Genomic DNA, 14,406 nt, shown 5'->3' with positions numbered 1-14,406 from the left:
AAAAGTGGACTCATCAGGAGTACTGGAAAAACAAAAGACTGTGCAACAAGACCGTCATAAAAAACCTTTGAAAAACAAGGGATAGCTGAGTTACTATGCCCACGATAAACAGTACAAGAAAAAGCCTATCACCCTTGCAATTATTAAAAAAAAAGGTGCTAATTCCTGAGAATTACAGTCGGACCAATTCCCACCCAATCAAGAGATAAGAGGCCAAGCACACTGCGCTGTTAAGTGCCATAAATAAGGATCATACTCTATGCCTCATTAAAGCAACATCTACTTGTGCTAAAATTAAGTGCATCGACACTTTCAAAGTTTATTTATTGCTTTCTCCAGCTCGCTGATTCCAAGATGCGTGTTGATGGATGCATAACAGGCGGTTCCTGCTAAGTTTTTATTTTCACGATATGGGATATGTTGGTGAGTTTGAGAGTCTCGCTACTTCTTTGCTAACCCAGAGTCTATTATGTAGACAAGATTGCCTTTCTTCCCAAGGCCCATTAAGAAGTTGTCTGGCTTCACATCTCAGTGGATGAAGTTCTCAGAGTGAACGTATTCAATTCAACTAATCTAGATAAAGAGGAAAAAAAACCCCCAACAAACCATAAATCACTCGAGAGAGACTAGGCATACACTTTTTTCCGTATAAAAACACTAGCAACATTGTCTTAACGATAAAAGAGGTAATGAAACTTTTTATTGTAAAATGTAAGGACATTAAAGAGAACATAATTCGACAGACAACACATAAACCTCTCCAGCTCTTTCCCCGTGTCTATTTTACATTTGTTTCCAAAAACTTTCTCGGGCGAATTTCTTTTGTCTTTGAGCAGTGCAACAGACGGTTTGCAAACAGCGCAAGTCTGCTTTTTAGAAATCAATTAAAACTTTGTAATCACTTTAGATGGGGCACTTTGTATTTAAGAGAAACAAAACCAATGTTGAGTCTTTTCTTTCATGATAACAGGCCTATTCACCTCTAAATTACAGAAACAACGTATTTGGTTCTGACCTCTCAAGGAAACTGAATATCCCAACATACTGCACCGTCAAGATCAACAAAGCAGGTTCCTACCATTTGGTCAGCGAGTAATAGGACTGTCTCGAGACTAAATTTCCTTGAACAAAAACTGAAGAGATCTTCAAGACTCGGTCCAAACGGCTCCATCACCATTCCATTGTAGTCCCCTTCAGCTCGACACCACTTAATTGTGGGAACGCACACTAGAGAAAAAGAAACAGTTTATCCAGTATAACAATTTGATTTATATACAAATCTTCAAGGCTCCTAAGATGAATTCTAAGAGGGTCACGACTGTGACTGTTTGTACTCACAGTGAAGCTCAATATTTGATGCAACCGTCAGCCAAGAAAAAGGTGAAAAACTCACCATCGCTGAACATTTCATCATCTGTAAGCTGCCCACCCTTAGCATAAAGGACTCCAAATTTAAAATTCACAGGTCCCTGAGAAATAAAACCAAATAGTACAGGATAAACAGACAATCAAACAAAAGACCTAAAACAATGTTTCCTCTAAGGACTTTTTTATACATCTTTTGTATACGCCCTACACACGGGAATATACACTTCATACCAGCTCTATTGCATGCTCAAGTAGCAGATACCTAATAATTTACTTTTGATCACAGATTATGAATTTTATGATAGCACTAAGTTGCTCATCTATTAATAGGATATATTATGCCGGTGCTTTAAATGATTTTCGATCTCATATTTGCACAGAAATACCACATTTTTTTACTGCAATAAGCAATCGATACCGAAGTTGTTATAAGTCACTAAGTAAGTGTTAGGAGTGAAAAGTTTACATTTACCTCATTTACCTCTTGCTCTTCAAGAGCAAATAAATCCTGTAAACAAATCAGTATCTTTAGCACACTGGTACTGAAGACAGCACAAAACCCCCTGGAACATACTCGTATATTTGTTTAATTTCAAAGTAGCCAGTTCAACCGATAAAGACAGCTTATTTTGTAACTGTAACCCTACTCCTCATTACTATCCTGCTACCGAAAGGAACAAACCACTAGCATTTACACCTAACGACTTATTTTTCCAGAAAAGAATAAAAAGCCACAACCAAACAAAAAAAAAGAAGTCGCCTCCTACCTTCTGTATCTCAGGATGAAAAATTTCCCTCGGGCTCTTCCCAAATTTGTCAAGACTCACAGCACTGAAATGCAAACGAAATACTGCTTTATAGGAGAGCAAGTATACATTTCAACATTAAACTGCTAACTGGCTGTAGTTAGAACCGATTTCAAAAAGAATTGTTCAAAGAGCCTTGCTGACGTGGAATTTTTTGTGGAAGAGCCATTTATTTCCCACAATACCAACCTCTAAGACTTCCTAAACTTCTTTTGGATTTTAAAAACAGAAATAAACCTGATCTCCGTGCAGGGTCCTAGTTAAGCGTACTGCATTTACTTGTAAAGCACAGAATTTTATTCCATCATCCTTCACTTTGGCTTTATACATAATCCTTGTGAGCATTTTAGGAAGACTCAATAACCTATTCTATTTCATAAGCTTCTCTTCTATCTCTTTTAAAATAATTCCGGCATGTCAAATGAAAAACGAGTCGTTCAGCATCAAGTTCACACCCCAAAGATCCACAAGCAAGATCAACTGCCTCAGTCAACAGAAATACCTAATTTATAGCATTTCTTCCTAACTCATGTGTCTACATGACTATTATTTTTGCCCATTTTTTCCCTAGCATGAGTTTCTGGAGCTGCGCAGCATGCCACGGAGTGCCAAACGCGGTCTGTCTGAGGCACACTGAGCTGACACGGAGGTCACATCTGATGCACCTTTCCATCATTGCTTATGCTAGGTCACCATGCGGACAGGAGTTCCCATAGTTCCCTTTGAAATTAAAATGCTAGACTTAATTTACAAAAAAGCAGGTTTATCGTGTAACTGAAGTTCTTTGAGATAGTCGGTACCTCGACTCACGCTGGCTGTGAAAATACTTTTTCTTTAACCGACACCACGGAACAAAATGCTAAACCTCCAGGTTTTACAACAAACAAAAAACCCCCAAACAGTGCCTCTGAACCGTTTCCCTTTCCATGCAACGGGTGGAAACTTCCTCAGTAAATGGCAAGTGTCCATGACCACCCAAGTGATCTGTGCTTACTGAGCAGGAAAGCAAACAATAGCTTTTCAGCTCGCACATGTATCCAAATATATACCCAAAGAAACTCCGTCAGCGTCACTTGCAGAGAGCTCTGCCATCTTACAGCCTTACCTGTAGTGAGTGCCCCTCTAGGGAACTGCAGAGCTGTGGACTCTCAGATGTACTGGAGCACATCTCTTGCCTGCCTGAAACGTTCAGGAGGCTCTCGGATATCCAGGCAGCAGCAGAAAGCGTTCTGATTTTACGGCAAGGCTGACCACACTTGCGAGTTTTCTTTTGCGTGCTCGCACCAGGAAGCCAAACCAGAACAGCTGCACACACAGCAGAGCAGTTGCTCAGCACACCTACACCAACAGAGCTCTCCTAAAGCACACCTGGAGCCATTCATACCCCAAGTCAACATCTACAGCGGAACCTGGCCACAAGCTTTGACACGATGTCATTTTGGGGTCAAACTGACGCACACCAAAAAATTAGTAAAACGCACCTCCTTCTCTGCCACGTCAGGTATCGTGCTCCTTCAGTTGAGCTGTAGCTGTTACATTATTTCCCAAATGCAAAGCCAAACAGAGAAAATAGAACCACAGCCTGCTCCTTAAAAAGCAACTCTGCACAGGCAACCGTTCATTGTGTGTGACCCAGGGAAGATGTGACCGCGGCCCTTCAAACTTTCGGGATGCCCAGGCGGGACCAAACGGTGCTTGCGAACACAGAACATGCCTGCTCGTTAAGACAGGCTGGTCAAGTTTACCACCAAAACTCTACATCACCATTTGCCAACCCTGTCCAGCTTTGGGTAGCCAGAGCTGCACTCAGATCACTTGAAAGCGTCTCCCAGTAGCGGCCAGCACTAAGCTCAGAACTGTACCTCCCTGGCGCCTACATGGGGGAAAACTCAGACTGTGCCCCCTTCTCCTTAAGGTGCCTTAGAGCCTGTGACAGGAATTTCATCCACTGCTTGGAAAAGCTCCAAGGTTGCAGCTTAAGGGAACCAGAGTTCCCTGGGTCTCAGAGTCATTCCAGAGCTAAAGTGGTGACAGACATCAGCTCTAGGTCAGATGATACATGCCAGCACTCACCACTGACCCAGGGCGGCAACCTGCTCCCATCCACTACCTCCTGACCTAGGAAGCCCCTTAGGGAATTACAGCAGCAGTTCGCCAATGGAAAAGCCCCAAGGGCACGACGCGGTGACTCAAAGATCTGAAGTGGACCCCTTGCGCCCACAGAAACCGGTGCTAAAAACACAACAGGTGAGCGAGAGAACATTAACTGCCATGGCTGATACTAGAGCAAACCTCACTGGGCACTTAAGGAGAACAGCAAAACCAGAATAGCAGCAAAAGCCTGCATGCCCGGGACTGTAATAAAAGAAGACACCCTGCCTGGAGATTGTTACGAGCACAAGTAATACACGTCCTCTTCAGTTGCGATCCGAGTTAAGACAGACAACAAATATCGCAACACACCCGTATCGATTAGCTGCAACGGCTCGCCTCTCACCATGTCTGTTAAGGGTCGCAGGTTCTCCCGCTTGTCCCAGCTACGCTGGGCGCCAGTTGCGGTAGCTGGAGCCCAACTCAGGCAGCCTCACACAGGGCAGCCGCTGCTGCAGCACGAGCAAGCTATCAGGCTGCAACAAGGCTTTTACCCTCAGTCAGATTCTGCTGTCTGTGCTGTTTCTCCTTCCTCCAGAGGTCAGGTCAGGTCAGGTCAGGTCAGGTCAGACCACTCCCCCTCCATCCAACCCCCTCTCCCACACTCCTCAGGGCTATTTAACTACTTGACGGGAACGAGCTACAGCTGCTCATCATCCACGTCCCTCAACCCACTGCCTTGGAGGCAAGGTCACAGCTGCATGTTATCAATGCTCATCAACCTTCTGCCTTCACTCCTCTGCACTCTTCTCCAAGAAATTCCAGGGAAGACAGTGACAGAAACCTGTGTTGGAACTAAGTGCCTGGTCAATGCCTCCAAGTAACAGCATCCGTGACATCCAGACAGACTGTGAAGGGACAGATGGATCCAAGAATTAAATTAGGGAATGAGGGAAGTAAAAGGCACAGAGAAACAGAGACCTCTGAGTTCTGGAGAGTGTATTGTGATGTACCCAATTTCTGGTTTTGTGGCTCAGAAAGAACGGAGCCCAGGTTTTGTCGCAGCAGTTATATGGCTGCAAAGGGAAGGCGAGAGCCAGCAACAGAACTCCTTCCTGGCACCTTCTGTGTGGGAGCAGCGGCCAGGCGTTTTCAGTTTCGGAGCAGGGCTCCGTGAGAGTGACAAAGTGAGGGGACTGTTTTGTGGCCGAGAAGGAAAACCATGACACCACCATACAGGAAGCAATTCCATTTTAATAGTCTCCAGAGTGCCACGGTTCGAAAGGAAGAACAATAGGGTAAGAGCACGAATATGCAGCCAATACCGACAGAAGCAGCGTTGGGAAGCTTCTCAACGTTGCTTTTTGGTATTTCACGGGGAAAAACATTGAGCCTAATATTTCTCATCTGTAGAGTTCTTGGGGGCTTTGGGGAGAAGGAAACTGACACTAGGTTGTCTGAGAATCACAGTTTACAGTTACTCATTGTCTTCTGGTCTCACAGGATGAGGCAGAGGTATAATTGATTTCTTCTCTGTATCTCTGCAAAGAGCTTTCCTCGTATCTATGGCAAAAGAAAACAATGCTATTATAAAAGACAGTCATTGCACAAAGCCACATTAAGTGACTTCTCTATTACATTAAGATCATTTTTCAAGAAGATTTCCTAGAATCCTAGAATATCTTGAGTTGCAAGTGACCCATAAGGATCATCAAGTCCAACTCCATGCTCCTTGCGGGACTACCTGAAACTAAACCGTATGACTGAAAGCACCATCCAGATGCTCCCTAAGCTCCTGACAGGTTTGGTGCCCTGACTGAACGCCCTTTCAGTGGATAAGATTTTCCTAACGTCCACCCTGAACTTCCCCTGACGCAGCTTCATTCCGCTTCCTGCAATCAAGTCTCATAACTGATGTCCTCTTCAGCAGGAAAAGCTATCTAAAGCAGTATACAGGATCCCATTCATCAACGACTATCTGAACTTGTACAGGCCCAGGAACCCCCAACACAAGAACCTTTCCGTTCAACTTAAGGCACAACAACCACTTACCGTAAGCATCTTCATCTGGCTCTCCACTGCTAGCAGAGTAGCGCTCCGATACTGTCCGGTACACATGGGAGCCGAGCTGCTTAGACATATTTACTGCAACCCGATTTGACACGCTCACAAAGAGATCGACGAAAAATCCACCCTTTCTTTGGAAACATAAAACCAAAGAAAAACCACAGTAAGGAATAGCAGGTGAATGTATTGCTAAATAGCCCATAACTTGTAATCCGACCAAGAGCAGGTCTGACGATGTCATATGCTAATCAAACACCTTTCACACGGCAGTAACAGGTGCACTCCTTTCCCAAGGGACAAATCCGGTCTAAATTCAGATTTTATTCTATTTTTGTCACATCACCATTCTTTTATACCAGCCCGTGGGTTCAAAATTATGAACAGAAAGAACAGGGCAAGCTAAGCACTCACACAGGTCTCATATACACGTAAGAAATCTTTCATAAAAAAAAAAAAAACAAAACCAAACCTAAAACTCCACGTTTTCAATTGCATTGGCTTAGGGACTGCCTCCTTCAATGTGTGTGGCAGGGGGCAGTGGCAGAACAGGTCACAAGGTTCAGTCACCTAACACAAGGCAGCCCTTCTCCTCACAAGGCAGATTCCTCAAAATGTGCAATTTTCCCATTTTACCGATTACAATGGGGTTGCCCTACCACCATGAGTTCAGGACATTTCCCTGTGGGTTCAATTGATGCTCAATTAAATTTTCAGCAAGTACAAGCAGCCGAGCATGACAAAAAGCAAGCTAAGGTACTGTCTGCCATACAGAATTGGTTCCAAGGCTGCCTGCAGGAACTGCAAAAAGCTCACGATCACTGAACAAGCACGCTGGAGACCCTACGGGAAAGTGTCGACCCTCCACGAAACTCTCTCGCTGTCAAGACAAGGACCTTTTTTTATACAGTATCTCTATTGGAATTCAGGCTACACCCTACTCATTCTGGAAAGTTAGCTTTCATAGAAACCCTGAGATCTTACGCCGCCACACGGTATTTTTAGTCTTGTTCTCTAATTACAGGGAATCCTCAGCGAGTCAGAACACTACTTAAAGCAAGATTCTGGGTCTCTTCCATGCAAGTCAAATACCTAAGCCATGTCAGTTGAGAGGTTACTTTTAGAAGATTAAAGATAAGCATGGTACTCACTTTCCTGAAATTTCTCCCAGTAGTTCCATCAATTTAGCAGCCAAACCCAGCCGTTGAAATTCTGGTGCAACAGAGAGCGCAGCAACACGTCCAAGCCACTCTTCCCCAGCCACAGAGCCTTCCGCCTTACCCGGTACTGCGAACATACAGAGCATCAGAGCAGTAAGGAGCACCTTGGGAATAATGCACCACACGCAGCCACACGACTTTACAAAAAACCAAGCAGTCTACAAACAAACATTGCAATGATTGTGGTAAAGGCTTAAGCAGCGACTCTACGCTATTACTCAGTGATTCAGCAGCCACTAAGTTTCATTTTGATGCAGTATTACAGTTTTTTCTTCGTTAGTGTAAATAAATAAATGGATCTCCACAAATTCATTGTTTGAGGCGTGACTGCCAAATGTAAGTTTTAAGCAATTCTCTTGAGTCTTTAACTGAGTGGAATTCACGACCGAAGGAATGGAGGGCTAGAAGCCCAAAACCCACTCACCATCCCAGCAATTACTGAAGACCTTTCGTGACTATGGGGCAATAGAGCTTGGGAAGCTTTGCCAATGTGGCAAGAGAAAGCAAAGGCCCTGGAAACACTGGACGTTGAAGGAAAAATAAAAAATAAAAGCAGGGATGGGTATATGTGCTTCATAGTTCCTCTCCTTTCTACACAGAGCCAAGCTACTGTTAGCTCATTCATGAACATGCAGACTTCCACAGGGCACTCTTATAAACATCAGGCACTGCTAAATGAGCAGCTGATGCGGTGGGTACAGAGAAACCTTCCCTACAGCAAATGCTTTAAGCTTTACCGTTAAACACTTCATTTCCTGGGTCCCCACAAAGACTTCCATTCTGTGCCCACCTTCCCAAACCCCCCAAAAGAAGGGGAATAAAAAGAACTGGAAGGAACAAATACAGATACACACACACACACACGTAAAAACATGGCGAATCTCTGTAATTAAAAAAGTTAGGAAAGGATGCAATCATCCAAGTAATGAGGAGTTAACTGATCCGCTGCATCGGACAGTCTTGTCAAACTCATGCTGGTGAAACCGAGCTCATACCAGCCGGTTTACTGAAACACTTGTCTTAGCATACATATACTTGAATCAAAATGACATTCGGCTATAGGGTGAGTGCAAGAAAATACACTTTTGCATGCTACAGCAAGAGACCTGCAAAGGGCCACGGTATGATACGCTTCAAAAGAGTCTGTGGTACAAGAAATTCAGCCCCATGGGCTGTTAGCTCAAACACGCTGGTGGAACGCTCTGTGTAACTGGCCATACGCACGGTTTACACGGGGTTTTGTACGCAATGCGCATGTTTAACTAGGTATTTATGGTTTAAGACTTGTTTTAGCTCCTAAGGCAGGCAGCCAGCAAAGATGTTTTCAAGAGTTAACAAGGAACAGAAATTAAAGGAGTTGCTGGTTTTCAGAAGCTGACTCATCATTGTTTTGAAAAATGGCACCATGTGGATCACTGTTAATGCGCTTGTAGACAAAGCGAAAGACCTTGGGTTGCGGGCGGCTGTGCAACTGTCTTAATCTTCTGAGGGTAGGTACCTTCTGTCAGTTGCTGCCGGGTGTCATCAACAAAAAGAAACAGGCTGTATTCTTCTGGATCGTCCACTCCATAAACTTTTCAGCACAAAGCTGACATACATCTGCGGTAGTGATACAGGGCCTTACTAGTAAGGTCTTCCCTGTACATGCACCGTTAACTTCCTGGAATGCAACACGAAGGCAGTTCTGTAGAATGAGAAAACAGACATCAGAAACAAAACCTCCAAACCTCATCCTCTGAAAACAGGAAGCTCAGCAACAAACAGCAAGCCTCGCTATGTTCTAGTTGTGAAACACGCACCAGTGATTACTGTACATTACAGCCACCTTGTGACTTGATGTTGGTGGTAAGACTGTGGCAGGCATAACAGAAATTCATAAGCTGACACCCTCCTTTCCTTGGCTCACATTCTAACCCTGCAACTACGAACAAACAGATAGCAGTCTTAAAGCCCCATTGAAAACGCCAGTGGTTTTAACGGGACTTGGTGTTTGGCCTTACTAGGAAACAAAATGCTGTGAAGCAAAATAAACATCAGAGGCAGCACACCCAAGAGATGATGCTGCAACTGCTGGGTCAATACTATTGAAGAGAAGCTTCAGACAATATGTTCATCAGAAGGAAAAAGAAAAAAACCCAACCCTCTGCCAGCAACACACAAGGGTGTTGATCCACAGGTTGCTGCACGATAAACCATTCACACTCTTTATGCTGCAGCACGCAAAAGGCAATCCATTTTCATGCAGGACATTTTCATCACGTTAACCGATGGCAACTTGGTGTCTGAGCCTGATGTAACCAAATTTCATCTAACAGGGAGGCAGAAAGAAAATTTACTCTGCAACATTAAAGCAAATCCGTATGATCATGAGGCAAAAGCTGGATCTTTTTTCTCTGCTGAAATTCACACATGTGCACAACTGATAACATAGATGAATTCTAAACAAGCCCTACAAGGAAACGCAGTTCTACCTTTCAAAAAGTATTTAAAAAGTAAAATAACAAGCAACTGGAAAAAAAACCACCCAACCACAAAACACTTTTGGACACATGAGCAAAGCAGCCTGCCATCACGTGCTTTTTTGCAAAGAAACTAACTGCAATTAGAAACTAAAAGCAGTAAAATGAAAGGAGATGGAAAAAATGACAGTAAGAAAGACCTGTTTATTTACTGAGCTGGTACTTCTGTTTGTACGCTGAATAAATTAAGCATGCTAAATCACAATGGCAAAAATGTACATTTCCTAAGAACAAGCTGTTAAAAGCTAAGACTGAGAAGAATGCTCCTATGACTTCAGTTCCAAAGAGCACTCTGGGTTTTTAATAAACTTTTGATAGCTTGCAGACTGAAACACTGGAACTTTGCAACAGCTTTTAAACCATTAGGACTGAGCAGAACTAATCCGTTTTTGTTAGCCGGTGTGAAGACAAATAAAATAAATACATAAAATCAAATCAGCTCTAAATAAGGCAAAGCACACTACAGTTTCAATTTCTAACGTAGTTAACACACAGAAGACCTGTTTTTCGATGCTTCTAGATGGACAGGATTGCTTCAAGGAGAGGCTGAAGTTTGTGCAAATGCCTGTAACTCATATAGTAAGTATCAAGATTCTTTATGCAGTATCAGCAAGTTGTATTTCATCATCATCAAAATACCGGATTTTTTGCTTTTCCATCCTTTTGAGGGAGGGAGGATGAAGGCCTTTCCAGGACCCAAAAGCTGGTGGTAAGGCTGTGAGACAGCACCACAGACATGTAGCAACCACACCCTGGTTCAATGTGGGGAAGATGAGTTGAGCTGAAGCTGTGTTACACATTCCTTGTAGGGAAGGTGCTTCGTTTCAGGACTGCAGATGTGGAGAAAGGAGATGGAAAACTGGCATTCTGGGCAGGCAGCAAAGTGCTTGAATTTGTGCCAAGCCTAGCCTGGAAGTGGAGCGACCTTACTGATTTGAGGCTCTCTTTCAAAGAGTCAACAAAGGAGCAGCCCTGGACACACCTGGTGCCAGCTCTTCCCGTGCTCCCCTGCATCTTCCAGCATGCAGCACAGCGTCCAGCTGTACAGGCAGCTTGGCTGAAGTTCAGTTGCTGAGGAAGAGAAGGTGAAACTGAATACAAGATCCTGCTGAAAAAATCTTCTGTCATTTAGTCATCCAGCAGAAATACAAAGGTGATTAATTTTCCTATTAAGTGTAATATTTTGCTAGAAAGAACAAAGACTCAAGCTACTTGAATGTGACACCTAACTACAGGTAAGCAGAATATAAAATGGATCCCAGTAAGATGGACTAGCTTTGTGCACTGGCCACAGTTTCGAATTTCTGTTCATCAGCTCTCCTCTTCCTAAGAGAGGCAAATTGTGGGAGACCGCTGCTTTTCCCAGCTCCTTCCTGTTCAGTGATGTGCCGTGGCTGTTTGCACGGACACTGATAAAGCAGAAGGAGCCGCAAGTGAAAGGTTTAATTACCGCCTGATGACCCCGTACCTTCATTTATCAAGCTCTTAGCTACATCATAACTTATTGACGGTTGTCGTTAGCCTCTCCAGCAACTTTGCACTGTGGTATGAACTGTAAACAACAGGACACAAAGGAGTAAATCCTTTCTTCTCGATTCCAACATCCTCCTTGCTTCAGTTCGCAAACTGATGCATCTGGACAGACAACAGCATGCCTACCTATGTAACAATCTTTTCCTATATGAAAGGCATGCGGACTTGGTTTTAAAAGATAAAGTAATCCCGACTGTTTTGTTATTCTTCAGTTGGAGTTACTGCCCTACTCTGAAAGAGCAGTAAGAAATGGGAGGGGGGAGAAAAAAACCCACAAAACAAACCACAAACATGAAGACATCCACAGTATAGAACTCTACTCCTTGCTTAAACTTTCGAATTGTAGGCAAGCTTTTCTGCCAGGTCTCCCCTCTATTACCCACGGTAAGCCACCAATCGCTACTGGGGAGTTGTGCTGATTTATACCACTGGAAATCTGGGTTTGTTCTTTTTAACAGCAAAGCGTACAAAGCAGCTGAATCTAAAATACAATTTGGTCTGTCCTCGCTCCGCACGACTTAAATACAAAGGACAGTGGGAAAGCTCCATTATTTAGTGTTTCCTTTATACCATCATAACCACACTCTGTTATGAAGTGGAAAGACTTTGAAACAGAGGCAAATTTACCAGCCATCTTCTCAGCACTGCTTCACACCACTCGTGGCCCCAAGGAAATCATTATGAATCATACTTCTCAAATGGAGATTTCCAACAAAACAACCATCCCCTGGGGGGGGTTCTCTTCAGCCTGAAGCTCTACCTGAAAATCATCAACCGAAGGCATTGTTCTGTTAGTTGTCCTCCTCTTGTGCCATTGCCGGAGAGTATCTCTAGCTTCTGAACTCAGCAGCTGGGCAGCCTGGTCTTCCTGGAAGTGCTTGATCAGCAAAAGTGCTCCATAAGCACCTATAGCCTCCTGGGAAGGACAGCAGGGGAAGAACAATTCAGAGTGGTCACAAACACCACGCCAGTTCCAACTGGTCACAGTCAAAAGTACAAACGATTTCTGGGTTTTTTTTAATAAATAGACGCACACATACACGAAAGTCACTGCATTCTATGGCCAAAATATTTATACGTAAAGAAAAACAGCTTACTGGCCTGCAAAATACTGGACGGTGTGTTCTCAGCTGCTAAGAGGCATGCAGTGGTTGCCTGGGCTCCATATTACCAAGGGGTGCAATAGTATCTACCTCTGGGTCCGCTAGCGCTGGGGGTGGCCGGTTATTTAAAGGACCAGTGTCACTCCTTTACTCCTGAGTGTTTTTACAAAGGTGGAACATGAGTTTTCTTCTAAACAGTTTCCAAGCAGCCATTTGTTTTCTTCCTGAGCTTCAAGCGGGTATCAAACAAACACAGCTGTTTAAACGACATAAAAGACCATCTACCACTGCTCAGGAACTTAAAAGTGACTCCCTTAGCGGCAACAAAGCAATGACCGAGCGTGTGATTTGTGCCTGGAAGCATCCCAAAGGTTTTGCTTTTGTTCTTAAAAGGCAGGCTGTGTTTGTTCACCTAGGTCCAACACTACGTCCAACTAGTTCGGGAGGCAGCGTGTACAGCTCTCCAGACTTCACCTTTATTACATGAGTGGAGAACAAAGTACAGCCACAACAGAGTTGCCGATGTACAAAAGGAGCTGCAGGTCACAAAGGAAAAGGACTCTCAACAGGGGCAACAGTCCTCAGCAACCAGGAGAAACAAAAGACAGGCTATCATTTATTTCTCTTGCTCTTTAAGTAAACTATTTGAGTGGGAGCGTTCAATCAAGAGGCAGCACGGTCTATTTGTGGAGTCATTCAGAGATGCAGTCTATGCTCACAGTAGTTCTTTCTGTATTACCGACAGCATCCTCTCGCTTTCAGCTCTGTGACGAGGTCAATACGTGGAAGACACGCAAGACCCACCAGACAACCTGGACAATACATTTACCTTTGAACCACACAACCCCAAAGCACTAAACAATTTTTCCTGCACCGTACAGTTTAACCAGTGCCACAGACAGGGCCAGCCAATAGATGAACGACTTCTGCTACATTAAAAACGACACGACTTAACAGCCCAGTAAATATTTCTGCCTTTCAAGCGTGTTGATGATCTCCAGCTTCACATCTCAAGTATTTTCTGTCCTAGGATTCCCGAACGATGCACTCTGCACACAAAGCAGGGAACAGACTAGTACTGAACCGGAGGAAACCCGACACAATTCTGTCATGCGTATCGGCATGTAAAAGGATACAGCAATTTCAGCAACCCAAGAGATGGCAGAAATCGGACATATACACCTATACTTAAAACTCACAGCTGAGCTTGGTCACAAGAACCTTTGAAACTTCCTCATAAACTGATAGATTCTGGGGCCTACCAAGGGCTGGCAGAATACCTCTTTGTTAAAACCACCACCGTGAAAACAAAGGAGGGAGATTTCCTTGCCTCGAGCGGACTTCAGCCATCGTTCAAGAGTGCCTTAAGAAACATATTCCTAGGCCTCATAAAAATACTCTGTGAGAAGCAAGTATCGGGCATAAACCAGGATCATTAAGGGGGGCAACATTCTCAAAAGCACTTTCCCCAGAGGGGCAGAGAACTCCCCCAGAAGTTTTTACAAAGCACCTAACCCGGGTCCCACTCCAGGTCTCACCACTCAGTTGAACGCTGCAGACCCATACAGACTCTCGGGACATTTTCAGGCACAGGAGGATAACCACAGCTGGCACCTGCACAGCCTGTGTTTGCTTGCTAAGTCAGGACGCCTCCTCCTTCTTGGCGGAAAACAACATACTCCCTCCTAAGGCAGTATATACG

The 14,406-nt window shown here is 44.1% G+C and overlaps 1 protein-coding gene, 1 long non-coding RNA gene and 1 other non-coding gene across 6 annotated transcripts; all 3 read right to left on the bottom strand.

Annotated features, from left to right (window-relative positions):
- Window positions 1-338: 338 nt before the first annotated feature.
- Window positions 339-2,359, bottom strand: LOC129783417 (uncharacterized). Of its 2 annotated transcripts, none has more exons than XR_008745281.1 (4): window positions 2,136-2,359; window positions 1,394-1,469; window positions 1,079-1,227; window positions 339-573 (listed from the first exon to the last, which is right to left on the bottom strand). It is a non-coding gene; the product is annotated as an uncharacterized LOC129783417 (long non-coding RNA). The 2 variants fall into 2 exon arrangements; XR_008745282.1 differs by having other exon boundaries at window positions 1,079-1,207.
- Window positions 2,360-4,170: 1,811 nt separating this feature from the next.
- Window positions 4,171-4,255, bottom strand: LOC129783434 (small nucleolar RNA SNORD45). Its single transcript, XR_008745303.1, has one exon. It is a non-coding gene; the product is annotated as a small nucleolar RNA SNORD45 (small nucleolar RNA).
- A 734-nt stretch (window positions 4,256-4,989) lies between these two features.
- On the bottom strand, window positions 4,990-9,559 carry LOC129783415 (N-alpha-acetyltransferase 20-like). 3 transcript variants are annotated; one of them, XM_055793400.1, is made up of 5 exons: window positions 9,375-9,559; window positions 9,048-9,233; window positions 7,481-7,653; window positions 6,318-6,463; window positions 4,990-5,828 (listed from the first exon to the last, which is right to left on the bottom strand). In XM_055793400.1, the coding sequence occupies exons 3-5, from the start codon at window positions 7,633-7,635 to the stop codon at window positions 5,743-5,745; spliced, it is 387 nt and encodes a 128-aa protein (XP_055649375.1). In that variant the 5' UTR covers window positions 7,636-7,653; window positions 9,048-9,233; window positions 9,375-9,559; the 3' UTR covers window positions 4,990-5,742. The 3 variants fall into 3 exon arrangements, with proteins under 3 accessions (XP_055649375.1, XP_055649374.1, XP_055649373.1); XM_055793399.1 differs by lacking the exon at window positions 9,375-9,559 and having other exon boundaries at window positions 9,048-9,354; XM_055793398.1 differs by lacking the exons at window positions 9,048-9,233; window positions 9,375-9,559 and having other exon boundaries at window positions 7,481-8,385.
- Window positions 9,560-14,406: the final 4,847 nt, after the last annotated feature.

The sequence above is a fragment of the Falco peregrinus genome, unplaced genomic scaffold, assembly GCF_023634155.1.
Source record: "Falco peregrinus isolate bFalPer1 unplaced genomic scaffold, bFalPer1.pri scaffold_40, whole genome shotgun sequence".
NCBI lineage: Eukaryota > Metazoa > Chordata > Aves > Falconiformes > Falconidae > Falco > Falco peregrinus.
The sequence above is the reverse complement of the archived record's forward strand: the minus strand, read 5'-3'. Positions and strand labels throughout refer to the sequence as shown.

What these genes read in the sequence shown, in the direction of transcription:
- LOC129783415 (XM_055793400.1), bottom strand. Translation starts at nt 7,635, where the DNA reads ATGCTCTGTATGTTCGCAGTACCGGGTAAGGCGGAAGGCTCTGTGGCT. An exon ending in CTGGGAGAAATTTCAGGAAA is followed by an intron (nt 6,464 to 7,480) that starts GTGAGTACCATG and finishes ATGTTTCCAAAG; the next exon opens with AAAGGGTGGATTTTTCGTCG. An exon ending in GCCAGATGAAGATGCTTACG is followed by an intron (nt 5,829 to 6,317) that starts GTAAGTGGTTGT and finishes CTTTTGCCATAG; the next exon opens with ATACGAGGAAAGCTCTTTGC.